The 21,625-nt window shown below is 33.0% G+C and overlaps 1 protein-coding gene across 1 annotated transcript; it reads right to left on the reverse strand.

Annotated features, from left to right (window-relative positions):
• Positions 1 to 1,982: 1,982 nt before the first annotated feature.
• LOC111057086 lies at positions 1,983 to 16,299 on the reverse strand. The gene is made up of 3 exons (XM_039442493.1): positions 16,282 to 16,299; positions 6,730 to 6,786; positions 1,983 to 3,217 (listed from the first exon to the last, which is right to left on the reverse strand). Exon 3 carries the CDS (start codon positions 3,213 to 3,215, stop codon positions 2,217 to 2,219), a length of 999 nt encoding a protein of 332 aa, XP_039298427.1. The 5' UTR covers positions 3,216 to 3,217; positions 6,730 to 6,786; positions 16,282 to 16,299; the 3' UTR covers positions 1,983 to 2,216.
• Between the last annotated feature and the right edge of the window lie 5,326 nt (positions 16,300 to 21,625).

The following is a 21,625-nucleotide window of genomic DNA, read 5'->3' on the forward strand; positions in this document are numbered from 1 at the left end:
TAAAAGAATATCAATTTGGTCCAGTAATGCCATACAAATACTTTATTCCTTTTTTCCTGTAGAATTGTTTGATCTGGTTGAACAAGTTAGTAGGTACTTTTGAACATAGGCTGATTAAAGAAGAGAGACAATACATTGAAAATAGATTTTAATCACTTAATTTTGAACACAAATTGGTCTACATCACAAAAATTATTGATTATTATTGAACACATGTGGTAGGCCTATGTAAATCTCCGAAACAAGAAAAATACAATAATAATGATAATTAATAAACAATATTGAATTTCAATGAAGTTAGGCCCATACTTATTGTATAAAAATCGAGAATGCCGGTATACAGAAGAAATATAAGACTGAAAATTCTTAAATTCAATTCTTGAAATCTAGGATCAAAAACGTAAACCTTTGTGGAGAACATAGGGATTATATTATGTATCGATAAGCAGTGCTAGATTCTATGGGCACGTTAAAATCAATTCTTGAAAATTGTTATCAAAATATCAAAATCTATAACATTGAACATAGAACTTAAACATAAAACTAATCTAAAAATAATCCAATTCATCAAATTTTACTTTTCAAGACTTAGTGAACACTTACAGTAACATTTAATCACATATTCACCACTTTGAACAGAAAAAAATTGATCTGTCAGATTTTCTATGCTTTTTTTCACCAAATCTGTACATTATCATTTTAAAGATACAATGAATCCTCGAATTAATATGATTATGATAGATTCAAATAACTGTAATTTTCAACTCTGTATTGATGAATATTATTCCAAAATTACATTCATTTTTTTTAACCTTAAACATAGAACTTGAACATGAAACTTTGTGGAGAACTTGGAGATTATTTATGTATGAATAAGTGAGTAGTGCTAGATTATATGGACACGTTACAATCAATCTTAAAAATGATGATAAAAAACTTCAACATAAAACTTAAACTCAAATCTATCCTTTTAGGAGAATTTAAAGATTATTTATGTATGAATATGCAGTGCTAGACTATTTGGGCACGTTGGAATCAATTCTTAAGAGCATTATGATCAAAAACTCAAACATTAAACTTAAACTCAAATCTATCCTTTTAGGAGAATTTAAAGATTATTTATGTATGAATATGCAGTGCTAGACTATTTGGGCACGTTGGAATCAATTCTTAAGAACATTATGATCAAAAACTCAAACATTAAACTTGAACTTAAATCTATCCTTTTAGGAGAATTTAAAGATTATTTATGTATGAATATGCAGTGCTAGACTATTAGGGCTCGTTGGAATCAATTCTTGAGAATATTATGATCAAAAACTCAAATATTAAACATTGAACCTTTGAGGAGAACTTGGGGATTATTTATGCATGAATATGCAGTGCTAGACTATTTGGGCACGTTGGAATCAATTCTTGAGAATTATGATCAAAAACTCAAACATTAAACTTGAACTTAAATCTATCCTTTTAGGAGAATTTAAAGATTATTTATGTATGAATATGCAGTGCTAGACTATTTGGGCAGGTTGGAATCAATTCTTGAGAGTTATGATCAAAAACTCAAACATTAAACTTGAACTTAAATCTATCCTTTTAGGAGAATTTAAAGATTATTTATGTATGAATATGCAGTGCTAGACTATTTGGGCACGTTGGAATCGAATATTATGATCAAAAACTCAAATATTGAACATTGAACCTTTGAGGAGAACTTGGAGATTATTTATGTATGAATAAGCAGTGCTAGACTATTTGGGCACGTTGGAATCAATTCTTGAGAGTTATGATCAAAAACTCAAATATTGAACATTGAACCTTTGAGGAGAACTTGGGGATTATTTATGCATGAATATGCAGTGCTAGACTATTTGGGCACGTTGGAATCAATTCTTGAGAATTATGATCAAAAACTCAAACATTAAACTTGAACTTAAATCTATCCTTTTAGGAGAATTTAAAGATTATTTATGTATGAATAAGTGAGTAGTGCTAGATTATATGGACACGTTACAATCAATCTTAAAAATGATGATAGAAACCTTCAACATTAAACTTGAACTTAAATCTATCCTTTTAGGAGAATTTAAAGATTATTTTTGTATGAATAAGAAGTACTAGACTATTTGGGCACGTTGGAATCAATTCTTGAGAATTATGATCAAAAACTCAAACATTAAAACTTTGAAAAGAACTTGAGGATTATTTATGTAAAATTATCTGTTTTTCTTCAGATAGAGACTTCGTAAAGCAGGAATGTTTGGTTGACCACCAGGTAATGTCAGATGTGTAACTTCAATGCGATTCCTTTTCTTATAGTATTTCAATACTTTGCTGATATTAGAATGCACTTTGAACTGATAAAAGAACACTTTGTCTGCACCAAGAATTCCAAGCAACTCTATCCACTCAACCAATCGCACTGAGAGATCACTGTGCGAGAAATCCAGTCCTTTTACACACACTGCGAAGTTCTTTGTCTCATAAGGCTTCTTGTAAATTACTCTCAAATTATTTTTGGCAATGTCACATTTATCCTCAACAATAGAAACTGATGCTGGAACAAGTTTTTGAAATTCTTCTGGAATCTGACATGCCATCAAGTAGGGCTGCAAGATTCCTTGCTCGTAGTTTCCCCAGAATTTGTTCCAAATATGTGAATATTCCATTACTTCAGCAAAAACAGGCTGTCTGTGGTGGTCAAACCAAATTTGGCAATAGGTGTTGACAGTGGGTTCGATGCGATCAATCATGCCAAGAATTCTGACTGCTGGCCCTATCTCACTCAGTTCTCTATTGTCGTAGTAAGCCCCATACAAATGAAATGTGCCATTTGTTGTGCGTAAGCTTTGCCAATATAAATTGTTGAATTCAAGCTCAAAAATGTCGGGGTACCTTGCACAAGTATTGTTATTGAAGAACAAACCTCTATTCATATTTCGGTGCCAAAACGAAATCGGCAGACTGGGCAGTTGTTTTTTGAGTTGGATTAAAATCTGTCCATCGGAAGGCTGAGAGGAGTTGTCGACCGATGGCTCCATATCGACAATTTGTTGGTTCCATGTGAAGCGTGCGGGCAGCTTTCTGTCTGACGGGGAAGAATGCTGTAGCAGAACACTCCATACCAACCATACTAGACCCCATAGAAGCAAAGCTAAAAAAAACACTGATATGTGTCTTCTTCTTATTCTTCTGCATATTCTCACTAGCCACATTGCTGCAACATACAAACAAAGCATTTACTAACACCTATCCATAAACATAAACACATATCCAAACAAAATCGTCAATTCAACCCGTAAAAAAATTAAGTGGGTAGGTGTATAGGTAATTGAAAATAATATTTTTTAAAAGCATGATTATCTCACAATTACTATTGGAATTCTTGAACTATAAGTAGTAGACTTAAGGTACGGTTTAATCGCCACTGTTATTTTTTATCAATATGTAAATGATTTGCTCAGACTCAATACACCAAATCGCATGTGGTATTGTATCTTTCGCAGATGACACAGACTTTCAGGATTCAGGTAAATAATGGACAAAGGTAAATAAATACATATGAAGGAATTTTAATTAAAAAAAAATGGTTTGAGATAAATTTTAACTTTAAATGTGGGTAAAACCAAATTTATTGCATTCTTGCCAAATAATAGCGGTCAACCAACAGATAGATTGGAAGTGAAGATGCATGATTCAATAATTATTTTTGAATTGTAATTGTATATTTAAATAGCATGTGGTCACTGAAGAGAAAATTACTAAAATTAGCATGAAAACATCATTTTTGACCTACATATTTGACAGTTTTCAAAAAAAAAACGAAATAAAGAAGTATAGTTTTTTTAGGGGAACTGCGCTCATTTCCGGGTTCAATGACCTAATTTTAAGCTTTATGTTAACTGGTAAAAACCATCAAATCTATCATGAAAACATCGTCCTCAACTTGAATATTTGACAGAGTTTTCAAAAAGTACGGTTATAATATATTAGAATAATCATCGATTATCATTATCATCATAAATCATCGTTTTTTTGGGGGAGATATGTACATACCCGGGATAAATTTTTAAGTTTTTTATTGTATAATAAGCCCAATGTATTTTTGATTTTTTGGCGAAAAATCCAATCCAGATCCTCTTTTAATTTGTATGTCTCAATTTATTCACACAAGTGAATACCACTAAATTCACCACGAAAACATTGTATTTTACCTTGAAATTTGACCAGTATCCAAAATGTACTGATATAAATGTTCTTGGAACCGTTTTGGGCTTATAAGCCTGTGGTACTTTCCTGTATGTTGTGTAATTCTGAATGATTCATTGAATAAATAAATAATTTTGATAAGAAATTGACATACAGTATGATAGGTTGGAAGATATTATACAATTTTTGATTGGTGATTTGATTAGTTTTAAATGAAAACAGATTGATATTCTCTATAATATAGTATTAGACATAAAGGTCATAAAGCTCATAAGCACGTATATCAAAACATATTGTCGATACCACATTATAGTATATTGATAACAGTCCAGCTAAAATGAAGTCTACCCTAATACGAAAGAGGCAGAATTTTTTTTCTGTGTAGTCGACAGTAAAACGTTGGTTTTCAAAGGTTTTTTTTAAATATAATAATTTATTTATTCTTCCATCCACCACAAGATCGCTGTCACAACATATATTTTCTCTTTCAACCACTTCCATTTTAATACAGTTTTCTGCTTGATGGAATTAATTTCATTGAATAATTTTCTAGTTGGGAAATTTCAGTTGATAAGTTTCAATATATAATACCTAATTTATAATTAATTGGATAAGTGTTTGTAAACATGACTGACTATATAAATAATAATAATTTGAACAGAAACATTTGACCTGTCAGATTTTCTACACATTTTTTTTCACTAACTCTGTACATTATGATTTTAAAGATACAATCAACATGATTATGATTGATTCAAATAAATTGATGTAGTTTTCAACTCTGTATTGATGAATATTATTCCAAAATTACATTCATAATTTTTTTTCATTTCATTAGTTTTTCATTCGAGATGATTGATCAATGTCCATTTCTGAGTCAGTAGATAAGAATTGGTACTACACACATGAAGTCAAGAAGTAAAGTGTAAAATGATATTCAGGGAGAAGATTATAAATGATAGTCTTATTTAATTAATTTCACGTTTTTGAGTTTAGACTCAAATATTTGAGCTGCTAACAGCGGATTTTTAAAGATGAAGCCGTTTCCGTTTTGCAACACTGACTATGTCATTGTCATATTAGATCAATGTCGCATTGTCAGATTGAATATATATAATTACACGAGCCGGTACGCTCGCGTCACTCGCCTTCAACTAAACCTATGTATCAAGTTTGAAAATTTCTAGTCGTTATTGAAACCCAGGAATAACGTACCGGTATCCGAAACACAGAAAGACAGAAAAACACCGATTACTGAGTAGTATCTCAGCATGATTTGAATGAAACCTCTCCCGAAACAACGATTCTAGACCTAAACTGATCCTGAAACGCAGAAAAACGATGATTGTGGTGACGTTTTTTTGAAGCTAAACGTTAGCTGAGCCTGTGATAATTTTTTTTCAAATTTCAGGTAGAAATGATGTGGAGAACTCTCAAATCTTTCAAATTACACAATGGCTATTGCCCAACTGGGATAGCCCAGGGGCAACTAACCTTCAACTCCGCCCGGGATGGGAATGACCACCGGCATAAAAAAGGGGCTCAACCAACACCCCCTCCCCCCTCCCGAAAAAATTATAAATTTAAAGCTTCAAAAAGTATTTTTATACGTATTTGAGCTATAATATATGCTCAAGCCAATAGTATATCTATGATAGCTAAAGAAATAGTTTGTTGTAACGGTTTGATGAGTGAATAAATGTGTCAGATAATATTTAAGGACAATAGAAATTTGGAAACTTACTGATGGTTTGTAGTCCGTCGCAGAATGAGCGTTGTAGTTTCGATTCAATCGCAAAATCTGAAATGAAAGTCAAAATATGAAATAATTGTAAAAAACGCACAGGAGTTTGCTTAACAAACCAGTGGCGATCTCAGGGTTTAATTTTTGGGTGAATCCTCAACTTCGCCCCTGAGGGATGGGAATTACCAACGGCATAAAAAAGGCCCCCTCCCCACGAAAATGATAAATTTAAAGCTTAAAAAGTATTTTTATACGTATTTGAGCTATAATATATGCTCAAGCCAATAGTATATCTATGATAGCTAATGAAATAGTTTGTTGTAACGGTTTGATGAGTGAATAAATGTGTCAGATAATATTTAAGGACAATAGAAATTTGGAAACTTACTGATGGTTTGTAGTCCGTCGCAGAATGAGCGTTGTAGTTTCGATTCAATCGCAAAATCTGAAATGAAAGTCAAAATATGAAATAATTGTAAAAAACGCACAGGAGTTTGCTTAACAAACCAGTGGCGATCTCAGGGTTTAATTTTTGGGTGAATCCTCAACTTCGCCCCTGAGGGATGGGAATTACCAACGGCATAAAAAAGGCCCCCTCCCCACGAAAATGATAAATTTAAACTTCAAAAAGTATTTTTATACGTATTTGAGCTATAATATATGCTCAAGCCAATAGTATATCTATTATAGCTAAAGAAATAGTTTGTTGTAACGGTTTGATGAGTGAATAAATGTGTCAGATAATATTTAAGGACAATAGAAATTTGGAAACTTACTGATGGTTTGTAGTCCGTCGCAGAATGAGCGTTGTAGTTTCGATTCAATCGCAAAATCTGAAATGAAAGTCAAAATATGAAATAATTGTAAAAAACGCACAGGAGTTTGCTTAACAAACCAGTGGCGATCTCAGGGTTTAATTTTTGGGTGAATCCTCAACTTCGCCCCTGAGGGATGGGAATTACCAACGGCATAAAAAAGGCCCCCTCCCCACGAAAATGATAAATTTAAACCTTAAAAAGTATTATTATACGTATTTGAGCTACAATAAATTCGTCTAATCTGTATAGTTTGGACCTAAGGGTAAAACCTTTGATTATTGATGATACTTTATACATGTCTGTAATCAAAGGTAAAATCTAGTGGAACGGCGAAGATAGGATAAAGCAGATACATTGGAATATATACATTAATTTTTCACACTCTGAACTACCTTCTACCTCCCATTATTGCATTATAAAACTCCTCTTGATGCTTTTGCTAGTTAGCCTTTTGAGTATAATGCAGTTTTAACAAGTACAAAAACAACTACTATTATTTATTTACTATAATTGTACTCAAATAACGAGAAAGTACGAAGAAGACGCGCATCCTACGGACCTGGCTGAAGGTTGGTCAAATCAAATCAAATCAAATCATTTATTTCACTATTTAAAAAAACAATCGCAAATCAAATATGATGAACAATAAATTAAAGCAAAATACAAGTGTTAACTTAAAAATAAGAAAATAATAATACAAAATCATAAATATCTCTTTACGTATGTATATATAATTTACGTGTTATATATGGCATCACCAGCAAAAGAATAAACTTTGCCCGCTGATGACCGTTGCAAATCGAAAATATTATAATAATATTTAAAAAAAGCATCATTGTGGTCATAAATCATTTCCGTGAGAGTACGAAGAAGACGCGCGTCATATCAGTGCGCTCCTTCTTCGCACCTTGGTAGTTGCCGCACCTTTTTCTACCTGTTCTTTACCTGCTTTCGTGAAATTATAATATATATATAAATATACATGCTACTACTTATTTTCTAGTTTTCTTCAATAAATTTAATTTATAGTTTTCTTCAGTGAGTGCGCGCTCTCTTCGTACCTCACTGATCTACCCTTCTGACAGTTTGACAGAACTTTTGTTCAATAAAACCACCATATGGATTAATTTCGGAATACGAGGAGTAGGAGGAAGAAGAAGAGGACGTCAACCCACAGGACAAGGAACAGGACCAGGAAAGGAAGGATCAGCCAACAGAAGGTAAAATGCATAGTAACATAACTTCAGTTATGAAATCGGAATTTGAAAAAGACATTCAAGATATTAATAAAACTATTCTGGAGCTCAAAGAATGGGCTGAAGAATAATTTGAGAGAAGGAAACTCTTGCGTGCAGATTATGACAGGTTTTTAAATATAATAAGTCGAGCTACGGAATCTGTGATTAAAATTGATACCCGTGCAACTACAATAAGCCAGTTAACACCCATATTGAGCTCAGGCGGCCCAAAACTGGAGCAATCAATTATTAACTTGAGTAGATCTGTTCAAGAAATTAAGAAGCCCACAAGTTTTGCTGATGTTATTAAACTGCCAAAAAAAATAGCTTCAGTAGACCAAACTACAAATAACGTCAGGAAGTTACAAGCAAAAGAGCATGTTGTTCTGCTGAAACCTTCCAAGTTGAAAGGGAACGAGAAGCAAAGCAGCGAAAACTTAAAAAAAGCTTTAAAAGAGAACATCCCAAAAAAGACAATATTAGGGCCAAGAAAACAGTCAACATGCGAGGAGGTGGACTTCTTCTAGTATTAGACACATTAGAGGATAAGAAAAAAATACTTCAAAACAAAGGCTTGCATACTTCAGGAACCATTAAAATCACGGAACCGACCAACAAAAAGCCGAAAGTAGTTCTGTACGATGTACCTTCTGACATCACCAAAGAAGAGCTATCTGAAATTGTCTATAGTAAAAACTTTAGTAATACTGAGATTTCAAAATCAGATTTCAAGAGAGGTTGTATCCCAGCTTTCAAGCTAGGCCCTGAAAAAAAAGAAACGCTGCATTGGGTATTAAAGTGTGACCCTGAAATCAGGAAGCTCATCATAAATAAGGTTAAGTATCTTATTGATTTCACTAGTTGTAAGGCAAGTGATTACATCGCAGCTCAACGTTGCTTTAAATGTCAATCTTTCGGAAATATAATGAAGCACTGTAAGAAGGAGCAGGAGGTTTGCGGTCATTGTGCTGTTTCAGGTCATAATGCCAAAAACTGTCCTTCTTCAACTTGTTCTAATTGTAAGAAAATAAATAAACCGGCAAATCATGAAGCAAATAATGCCAAATGCCCATGTTACAAGGCTTTGCAACAAGTAATTTACAGAACTAATTATGGGATTGTTTAAAAAATTGAAAAATAGAATTTTAAACCACGAAATACAAAGTAGAGTGAATATTAAAAAAAGAGAGCTGATCACCCTTGAAAAATCATTGAATAATATAAATAGATTGAACGTAAATAATCAAAAAGTAGAGTATCATTGATAATAATTATGGAAAATACTCAGACATCAATTAATCATTTGCCTACGTAGGTAAAAAGAAAGTTCGAGTGTCAGATGGATTGTCAAATTTACTACAATCGAAATCGCTGATGCTCGAAGAATGGAATAACCTTGATTCTATTTATTGCCAAAATAGAGTCACATCTGTTTTATTTCAAACTATAAACAAACCTGACAAACAAACTGTACGTAACTTCTTGCTGCCAATGAGTAATGCAAATGTTATTGAGGAAACTAAGAAAATAATAATCAGAGATAAATGATTGGGCATCAAATAATTACTCACTTGTCGTAGGCATAGATGAATTTAATCAGCTTGGTGATATATCATCTGTTGAGTTGCTCAGCTTCATCTTATCAACTGGTCATTTGAAATATATATTCTTTCATCGAGGCACTGGTAGTATGAATTTTCTTGATATTCCCGAAGCAGAACGACCGGACGAGAACGAATGTCCAAGAGGCTATCTAACGGAAGATGATATGAACAATAGATTATTTGTCAATCGCATGATAGAACTTAGAAATCTTTTACAGCAATACGATAGAGTCAATGGAACAATTTTCAAAGAAGTTTTGCTGACACTCCAAAGCACAAATATACATGATTCTTCGGCACTTTTCAGATATATTCATTCATTTGAGGGGTATGAATGTGTATAACAACGATCTGAAAATGTTTTTTAAAACCAACAAGTTCAAAATACAGAATGGGGTTTAGTCTTGAGGGAGGCAGAATTTATGTACCCTTCGATAAACACTCTCACAGGTTCAAAACTAACGAGAAATATATTATTGTTAGTAGAGATACTCAAGTGATGTTAAATGAGGAGCTGATGTATTCTATCAAGAAAGTTAATATAGAAAAATGTGTATTACCAAAGGTCAGATGGATAGATGGTGAACCTGGTAGTGGAAAAACACAACTAATTATAGAAAAGCATGAGCCATTGAAAGACCTCATATTAACTCAAACAAGGGCAGTAGAAATAAGAGTAGCCATACAAAAAAAATACGAGAATAAATATAGTTCTATAATAGTAGTAACAAAAGGGCGACTCTGGCACACAAGTGTGCCAGAGTCACCCTTCACCACAAGGTCACCCAAGCCTACCAAACCTAACCTCAAGGTGACCCAAGTCGACCAAACCTAACCTCAAGGTCACCCAAGTCGACCAAACCTAACCTCAAGGTCATCCAAGTCAAAAAAAATTTAAAAAAATAAAAAAAAACACATAAAATCGGGAATAAAAAAAAATAAAAAAAAATTGAAAAAAAAATTAAAAAAACACATAAAATCGGGAATAAAAAAAAATTTAAAAAAAATTAGAAAAAAAATTAAAAAAAACTCATAAAATCGGGAATAAAAAAAAATTGAAAAAAAAAATAATAATAAAAAAAAAGTGAATGATAAAACAGTAAATCAAATCAAATGTTTATTTATTGACATGAAAAGGTTAAGACAAGGATATCTGCATGAGGAACAAGATTATACGCTCAATCATGCCAACAATCAGTGATGGAGGCTATCATCAACTAGGACCAGAGACATTAATCCTTACATTTACACAGGCTGAGGAGCAAATGGTGATGGAAGCAGTGAATAATAAGGCTCCTGTCGGTTCACTTAAGGTACTCACAATACATGAAGCTCAGGGTCTAACATTCAAAGATGTTGTATTGGTGAGGAAAAATATAAAGCCGTTAAATATTTACAACAGTATCCAACTGTGATTGTTGCACTGAGTAGGCATACCCGGTCTTTCAGATACTTAACAATTGGGGAAGAAGATTTGATGATGTCATTAACGAGGAAAATACTAGATATCAAGGACGAGGATATTCTTAACTGTCATATAAATAACTACAAATTTTCAGTGAACAGTGAATAACAATGATATTCTAACATTGGGAGAAGAACTAGAGGTTTTCGAAGAGATAATAATATGATGTATCTGTTAATCAAGCAAACAACTTAGTAAGATTGCTTGAAGAGTACAACTTGAAGATTTTCTGTCTCAATATAGACTAAGAGGTTAAAAAAAAAACTTCAATCAATTGATGGTACAACTGCAAGATTTGTCTGTAGAATTCGATGTTATTGTTCTTACTGAATGCTGGATAAAAAATGATAATATCTGACAGCACATGGAGGATTACAATATAATTTCTTTGGTAAACAATCCACTCCAAAATGATGGAATCGTCATCTACATCAAGAAATACTTAAATATATCTTGTTCCGAATTAATAGTTAGACAGGCAAATGTACTGAATTTGAAGTTGGAAACAAGAAACAACTGTTATAACATCATTGCAATTTACAGATCTCCCTTGCGTCATGACTGACATAACAGATTTTTTATGTGATATGAGACAAGTTCTGGATAACCTGCAACGTAATCAAGTCATATGTGTTGGAGATATGAATATAAACACACAGCTCCGTCACCCACATCAACAACTACAGGATTATCTGAATTTTTGTTGTGAATATGGTCTTAAACATTGTATCAAAAAAGCTACAAGGACTACTGGAGAGACAGCTTCCTGTATAGACCATATTTTGATCAATTTCGAAAAGCAAGTATTACCTATAATTTATGAATCCAGCATCACAGACCACTTCAGCATAATCCTGGGATTGAAAGAAAGTACTTCTACTGATGTCAGCAGCAATGACAGCAATACACTTCGAAAATCCATAGATTTGATTAGACTGAAACAGCAACTTTCTATAGAGAACTGGGAAGGCGTCATCAACACTCAAGACACCAGAATTTCCTACAAAAATTTCATCACCATCCTCAAGAAACACATAGGAGATAATACCAACTACTACCACCAACGTAAACATCTCAAACCTATCAAACCATGGATCACAAGAGGAATAGTCTCAGCTATAAGGAGAAGGGGTCTGCTCAACAGAAGGAGGAAGATGCGTCCTGACGACTTCGAATTAGCACAACACTACAGACAATATCGCAACACTCTAGCAACATTAATTACAAAAACAAAGGAAGAATAATAGAACAAAACTAAATGGAGTACAGGACAATCTAAGAAAAACCTGGCAACTGATAAGGGAGGCAACAGATGCAGTGAAAAGGAATGAGGATACATTGAGTAAGATCATTATTAACAACAACATCCTGTCAATCGATAATGATCACGAAATCATTCTTGAGAAGACTATTGAGCATTTTGATAACATTGGAGCGAATCTAGCCAATAATGTTGCAATCACACTTGAAAATTCACTCCATGTTATAGAAAACGAATATAGACCAACTATACTTGCCATCTTGGATGTATTTTCAACCAGTAACAGAACAGCAAGTACTGGACACTATCAAGACTCTTCGAAATGATAGTGCCCAGGGCTTGACGAAATTGACAACAGAACTCTGAAAGCAGTAAAAGAGCACATTGCAATACCACTAGCGGATGTTTTCAATAAGAGTCTTTCAAGTGGCATCTTTCCAAATTCAATGAAAGAGATTTGTATAAGACCTTTACATAAAGGTGGTGATAGATCTGAACTCAACAACTATAGGCCAATAGCATTAGTCAGTAATATTCCAAAGATTCTTGAAAAACTTGTAAAAAAACGATTAGTTAATTATCTTGAATCAAAACACCTGTTGTCACCCAATCAGTATGGCTTTAGACAAAACAGATGTACAGATGATGCTATATTTGAGTTGACAAGGTCCATAATTAACGATTTGGATAATGGTAAGAAATGCCTTGCAGTATTTCTGGATCTAGCAAAGGCGTTTGATACAGTATCTCATGGCATCTTACTGAAAAAGCTTCAGGCTATGGGTGTAAGAGGTGTGGTCTCAGAATGGTTCAAGTCATATCTGGAAAATCGTAGGCAGAGAGTCAGGATTGGGAGAAACCTAAGTGCAGGAGATGGCCTTCCAGTTAGCTTCGGAGTACCACAAGGAACCGTTCTTGGACCAATACTCTACCTCATCTTTGCCAACGAGCTGTGCTCTATTACAGAGAAGAACTACTTTGTGGCTCTATGGATGTCGGTGGCAAGATTATCACCTTCGCCGATGACACAGCAGTATTATTCCGAGGAACCAGCTGGGATGACGTCTTCAGGTCAGCTGAACTTGGAATGGGAAAAGTTACCTCCTGTCTCTTCAATAACATTCTGACGATTAATGCCTCAAAAACAGAAATCATTGCTTTCTCACTAACAGATTCCAAGAAGCCTTCTAAGCAGACAATCAAACTACATCATTGCAAATTGGATAGTATGAATTATAATTGTCCTTTAATAGAGCGCACAAACAATATAAAATATTTAGGAGTCATAATAGATGAATTACTTTGCTGGGATAAACACATTTTACATCAAACGGCTAAAACGAGAAAATTAATTTACAAATTTATCCAACTCAGGCAGCCACTATCAATAGACATGAAGAAAAATGTTTATTATGCAATAGTCAAGTCCATAGCAAGATATGGCAATTTGGCCTGGGGAGCTACAAATTTCTGCCACATCGATCCTATCTTCAAGGTTCAGAAGCTAATTTTGAGGATAATACGACGCAAATATCCACTCTTCCCTTCAGTACCACTATAATCGGAGCTCAGCATCCTCAGCATCAGACAGATTTACATTCACAGACTTCTAACATTCACCAGAAAGAGCCCACAACTCTTCATCAATTTGAATCACCCGCAAGGAACACGCAGAAGGAACATGGACTTGGCAATTCCCAGGATGACAACATCAGCTGCTCAGAGGTCAGCCACATATTTAGGACCAAAAATTTTCAATAAACTGCCAATAGCTATTGAAGAAGCAGTTCCAATCAATTCATTCAAATCGAAAACAAAAAAATCTGGTGTGGCGCACTCACACAACTTTCCTTGCCATTATGAAAATTGATCACTTGACGCTAGTGTTCCCGCGCATCTCAATACTACTATTCAAAGATCTGAGCCAGCTGGTAACAGGACAATAACGCTGGATACACACGAGATCTGCTATCTCTTCATAGTGAATGATTCAATAGAATCAACAGTTGTCAACAGTTTTCAATTGAATAATCACATTTTCTCAAATTTCAAGCTTATTTTCAATTTTAGGTGAAAATGTTACTGAACATTAATTAAAGAGATTTTCATGCTCAATCTTTTCCACTTAAAATTTTTCGTTTAAATTATATCTGAGACCTGATAATTGGAAATCTAAACTCAAACTTTGCATAGATGGGGCGGAGCTCCTGAAATTTTTAAAGATATGGGACTTGTGGCAGTTGATATAGCTTATCAATGATTATTTTAGGTATGAATTTAATCAAAATCGTTGGAGCCATTTTCGAGAAAATCTCAAAAAAAACCCTGTTTTTGACAACTTTTTCACCATTTTAGCCGCCATCTTGAATTGCATTTGATCGAAATTGTTCGTGTCAGATCCTTATAGTGTAAGGACCTTAAGTTCCAAATTTCAAGTCATTCCGTTGATTGGGAGATGAGATATCGTGTACACAGACACACATACACTCATACACACACACACACACACATACAGACCAATACCCAAAAACCACTTTTCTGGACTCAGGGGACCTTGAAACGTATAGAAATTTAGAAATTGAGGCACCTTAATTTTTTTCGGGAAGCAATACTTTCCTACCCTTTGGTAAAAGGGCAAGGAAAGTAAAACTGGCTCCTGTCCAATAGAATCAATCATGGAGAACTATTAGTTCTATGAAAAATTTTCCATACTGGTTCATTCTCATTTTCTTCATTATAATGATTTTTTCCCATGAGTATTATAAATGTTTTTATGTTAATTTTTTATAAAATTTCTACATCTTAGGTTATCAATTCTTTTTTTTAAATTTGTGTATAGAAATGTGGTTTTAATGAACTTCTAATGACTCGCAAAATGTATCTTTATTAGAATTTTTAACTTTTGGCATAAAATCTTGAAGAATAGCAAAATTAGTGGCATCCCGACACATATATAGTGGGGGCAACATTTTCTTAGATCAGCAAGTAATCAACCAATTGTATTAATACTTTGTAAATAATTGTACCTCATATGCTTTTTGTAATCATGTCTATAATTTGAATAAACACCTCTGGTCGTGTTGTACCCTCGACCAGAGACATTATTATTATTATTATTATTATTATTATTATTATTATATTATTATTATTATTATTATTATTGTTATTATATATGCAATATACCCCAACAGCCATCAGCCGTTATCACACCGATATCTCGCCGACACGACTTACATACAGGATTTACTCTAATGGACAGTGTAAGAGAAGGCTGTGAATTATAACTGCGCGAGGTCTACTGTTCACAGAACTACTAGTAAATTAATTTTGTGTATTATTCAGTTGAAATCATGTGTCGGCGCATAAAGTATGTCTTTTCTAAAGTATGTTTTTTCTCATGTACTTTCAATGTTATTTCTATATCCTGAAGGAGTGAGTCGATTTTGTTGTCCAACGAAATTGACCTGTAAAAAGGTTTGAAGAATTTGTGTTCAAAATTTGAAGCTGATTGATCAATTCTCTCTAAAGTTCTTGTCAAACATAAAAACAAGCAGAAAATGCCATCAGTAAGTCAAAAGTGAGAACTTCGCTTACGCTCGTTCTAATGTGGAGACTTACATTTCAAGCTATATATACTCAGCCTGAATTTTGAACCCTTGTCAACCCTTTTCAAACTCGAATCATAGAGGTACGAAGAAAGTGCGCGTCATTTCAGTGTGCGCTCTCTTCGTACCTCACTGATTTACCCTTCTGACAGCTTGACAGAACTTTTGCATGCGCGCCTACTTCGTTCTCCCGGATTCAACTCATCTTAGCAGTTCGACAACAAAGGCAATCGCTTCCCACAAACAATTGGAACAATGGTTCCAATGATATGAGTTGGTGAGTCTTGAATGATTGTATCGATAATATTTTATGGATGATAAGAATTTTTATACTTACTGATGAAGATTTTGGAGACTTGTACAGCAATTCACTAGTCCAGTGTAAAATCAATGTTGCAGTTTCGATACCAATTCAAAATCTGAAATAGAAGTGATAATATGAAATAATTGTAAAGCAGCTCTCAGATGAGACATTTCAATCATGTTGATACTCAAATATACAAATAGGTATCGACACTGAATTTTCATACAAACTCTATTTTTTTATACTCTACGTAGCTCTATTTTTCGTATACTCTATCAACAAAAGAAAATTTCAGAAAAGTTTCTTTCATGCGAAAAACTGAGCTGCGAATGGATTTTCCCCGATATCACAGAAAAACCTTTTCTCCATTCACAAACGACCTTTGAAACAGAAAAAAACCATACCGTAGGCCTTCTCAACTATATAGGGAATAGCTTTCTCTTCAAATACAGCCGGGAGAATTACATTAAAATAATAAAAAAGTAATATTTTTCATTAAAATACTACTCCAAAGTTTTGTGGAAACAGAATCTAATAATTAAATAACATGATAATAATTAAATAACAATCGGATATCATATAAAAATCAAAGAAAAGTTTACGATTTCAATATAATTTAACATAGGACTGCAACATTCAACAAAAATAAATTTATTAAGTAAAAGTAAACTATTCTTCCTGCCCGTTTTATATTGAAATTAACGATTTTTAGGTTATGTAGAAATAAGCTACCTGTATTCCGACAAACAATTTCATCAATTATTACATTTGAGCTATAATGAAGATCACGAAATTTATTATTGGGCCTGATTATAATTCAAATACAAAATGAAAATAAATTACAATTTATAAATGATAATTATAAAGTATGTCTGTCTGACAGGCTGTGTGATATAAAATCAAAACATCAATAATTTTTTTTCTCATATACTTTCAATGTTATTTCTATATCCTGAAGGAGTGAGTCGATTTTGTTGTCCAACGAAATTGACCTGTAAAAAGCTTTGAAGAATCTGTGTTCAAAATTTGAAGCTGATTGATCAATTCTCTCTAAAGTTCTTGTCAAACATAAAAACAGGGAGAAAATGCCATCAGTAAGTCAAAAGTGAGAACTTCGCTAACGCTCGTTCTAATGTGGAGACTTACATTTCAAGCTATATATATACTCAGCCTGAATTTTGAAGCCTTTTCAAACTCGAATCATAGAGGTACGAAGAAAGTGCGCGTCATTTCAGTGTGCGCTCTCTTCGTACCTCACTGATTTACCCTTCTGACAGCTTGACAGAACTTTTGCATGCGCGCCTACTTCGTTCTCCCGGATTAAAATCATCTTAGCAGTTCGAAAACAAAGGCAACCGCTTCCCAAACAAATGGAACAATGGTTCCAATGATATGAGTTGGTGAGTCTTGAATGATTGTATCGATAATATTTTATGGATGATAAGAATTTTTATACTTACTGATGAAGATTTTGGAGACTTGTACAGCAATTCACTAGTCCAGTGTAAAATAAATGTTGCAGTTTCGATACCAATTCAAAATCTGAAATAGAAGTGATAATATGAAATAATTGTAAAGCAGCTCTCAGATGAGACATTTCAATCATGTTGATACTCAAATATACAAATAGATATCGACACTGAATTTTTATACAAACTCTATTTTTTTATACTCTACGTAGCTCTATTTTTCGTATATTCTATCAACAAAAGAAAATTTCAGAAAAGTTTCTTTCATGCGAAAAACTGAGTTGCGAATGGATTTTCCCCGATATCACAGAAAAACGTTTTCTCCATTCACAAACGACCTTTGAAACAGAAAAAAACCATACCGTAGGCCTACTCAACTATATAGAGAATAGCTTTCTCTTCAAATACAGCCGGGAGAATTACATATTTTTCATTAAAATACTACTCCAAAGTTATGTGGAAACAGAATCTAATAATTAAATAACAATCGGATATCATATAAAAATCAAAGAAAAGTTTACGATTTCAATATAATTTAACATAGGACTGCAACATTCAACAAAAATAAATTTATTAAGTAAAAGTAAACTATTCTTCCTGCAGGTTTTATATTGAAATTAACGATTTTTAGGTTATGTAGAAATAAGCTACCTGTATTCCGATAAACAATTTCATCAATTATTACATTTGAGCTATAATGTAGATCACGAAATTTATTATTGGGCCTGATTATAATTCAAATACAAAATGAAAATAAATTACAATTTATAAATGATAATTATAAAGTATTTCGCAATTCTCAGTCATCAATAATATACAAAAAGGCACACTACTGTACTCAATTCACCCGTTTACTGAACGGGGACATTTTATGAAAGCTGGGATTTTGATACTTATTTCTATGTTCAAATCAAAGTATTCTCAATGTATAAAAGCAAGAATTTACATTATTAGTGCCGGTTAAAATTTACTCGTGATTAATTTCACTAGAACCAAGCAGAGAAGGATTTTCCTAGAAGAGGGCTTCTGTGATTAGTAGGCCTTATTCGTGGAATTAATTACGATTAAAGTTCAACCAGCTTTTGTGCGACCGTGCCTGAATGTTCAATCACTCTAAATAATTAATAGTCTATGTAAACTGATGGGCAAATTAAGATGATTACGAGATAAGATGGTTTGCAATATTATTACGTTATGAGAGAGTTGGGAGGAGTTTAAAAATTCGGTCGGCCATTCTGATCTCAAATAAACATGGGAGATGGGAGATGGAGCATTACGCGATCAAACAAAGCTTCGTGGAGTAATGGAGGCTTCATTACAAATTTCTATTGTCTAATACAGGACTTGTCCAATATAAAAAACTTACTTGAAATCAATATAAAATAAAATAGAAATTATTATAAGAATACTTTAACAATGTAAAACGTAGCCCAATAATTTATTTGAAATTTGCTGATGCATGATGGGAATCTTACTTTTAACAGCAATGGTTTTCCCGTTCCCTCAAACTTTACAATATTACATGAACTTATAATGTGATAATGTTAATACTAAATGATTGTACGATTTTTACGATAAGTTTTTTGTTATTGATTGTTGGATAAACAATTAAATATGGATAATAAACTCACCAATTCAGTAAGCTCCCACAGCTCATACAGATTCCGAAAGATAGGTACCGGATTGCTGATTGCTGGACCAGGCTGAATGCTATGTGGACGCATTATTCTGCACCCTTGGAAGAAAAAAATATAAAGAAAATTTTCAAAAATAAATAATATGAGAGGTAGCCTAATGTTGAAAAATCACAAAAAATTGAAATTTTAATTATAAATTAGGGTTCTTTCTGATTCTGTGAATATTTTTTGGAGGAAGGATTTAGATTGAGACCGAATTTTTTATATTAATTATTTTATTCTTGAATTAATTCACAAAAATACGTTACACTATTAAAAAAACTATAGAATACTTGGAATTTATAAAATACATGATAATTTAAATCGTAACCAATGATATTAAAAAAAATATCTTGTAGGCTGCAAATTTTGGGCGCGAGGTTCAAATATTCAACTAAAGACTTTCAAGTTTTGCAATTTGAATAAACTCGAATCTTCTCTACGAGATTGTACTGGATTTTACGAGGAATTTCATTAGTATCAAATCATTTTTGTTAACAAAATGATTCTTCAGAAATATTTTCATTGAATATGAAAACGTGAAATATGAACACGTGAATCTCTACTTCTTTCAGGAATTTTGAGCGAAGTTTATCTCTAATCTTTGAAAAGGTACATATTCTATTTTCAGTTTTTTATAGGAAACTCATGATGCCATATTATTTATATATTTATAGCCTATATTTGATGCAAGTCTTGGTTAGAAATCGCCAATGAGATTTAGATACATTTTTATCTTCGGTTTAGGTTATGGATTAAAACTTTGAAAACCATACCGTAGTTTTTGAGAAACTTGAAAAAACAACATCATCATCATCATCATCATAATCTTCTTCTTCTTCTCCTTCTTCTTTTTCTCTCAAACAGGGATAAGGCTATTACCTGTTCCGACTCACATTCAGCTTATAATTTAGAAAAAATGTATTAACTATAATAACATTAATAATATAATTTAATCTAATAGCATCGTTATTATCATAAGCATCACTATAATCTACTGTTTTAATTTCATAATCAGTAAAATCATTGCCATCCTTTCCGTGGCCTGCCAATTGCTATTTGGCAATAAATGTTCATATTTGGTACACAGGTTCAGCTGAGGTGTAAAAATGTGGTTTTGGAATGAAGCAAAAGATCCACCAAAAATGGGCGGTTTATGAGCGTTTTGACTGCGTTTTCTAGGCTTTTCAAGGACTTAATGCAGGCGAGCGAAGCGAGTCTGCTGTTCTAATCTCTGGATGATTCAGCCGGGTAAGGCGAGCGAAGCAAGCCTGCCGGCTGGTACAAGTATAATATATAAGGGTGAAAACAATGAAGCACCGATCATAGATTCAAACTTGAGAGTGTTAATATTATAATGTATGTATTGAAATGGGTCGGAACATAACGCTTCTCCGTTTGCCACTATAAGTGTATATGCATTACATATTTAACACAGCAGCTTGAAGCTTGAAGCTTCCTTCGCCGCTCCACTTGGTTCTCACCCTAAGGAGTAGGCTACATTATTGGATTTAGGAAAAGTAGACCTCCTAAAACCTCCATCACTTGCTTTTTAAATAATATACTAGAAGTCATCGTATGAGATAATACATTTTTGGTATGTTTCAATTTCAATTTATGTTTGATAGAAAACTATTAGTTCAGGTGTAATTATGGAGAATGGAGAGGATCATTAAGGCTGCACAAAGGTTAAAAATAAACTCTTTACTGGTGATATTTTTCAAAGTTTTTCGATTCATATAACATCAAGCTATCAAAATGAAAAAGCTTTCTCAGGAAAACATTTTTTCCGATTATTATTTTTTAAGGTATGAGCGCCTAAAGTTTAAATTTTGGGACAGAACATTTAAAATTCGGTAAGAGATAAATCCATGAGATTTGGAAGATTCCATGGTATTGTTGATGGAATAAAACAAAACATCTCTGGAAATATCAATTTTCGAGAAAGTTATTTCTCTTTTAAGTAAATTCTCTTTTAGTTTACGAAAAATAACTCAACTGAACGTTATTTTTGGTAATTTTTAGTAAACTGAATAATTTTCTCAAAAATTGATGTTTTTAGGAAAGTTTCGTTTTATTCAATCAACAAAACTATGAAGAATGTATCCTCTAAATCTCACGGATTTACCTCTTACCGAACCTTAGTCGTTATTTATAAGGAATGCTGACAGTTCGAAATTTATTCCATTATAGTCTAAAATTAATCTCAATGTAGTTGGTAGGATTTTTAAG

This window comes from Nilaparvata lugens, chromosome X (genome assembly GCF_014356525.2).
Source record: "Nilaparvata lugens isolate BPH chromosome X, ASM1435652v1, whole genome shotgun sequence".
NCBI classification, from domain to species: domain Eukaryota; kingdom Metazoa; phylum Arthropoda; class Insecta; order Hemiptera; family Delphacidae; genus Nilaparvata; species Nilaparvata lugens.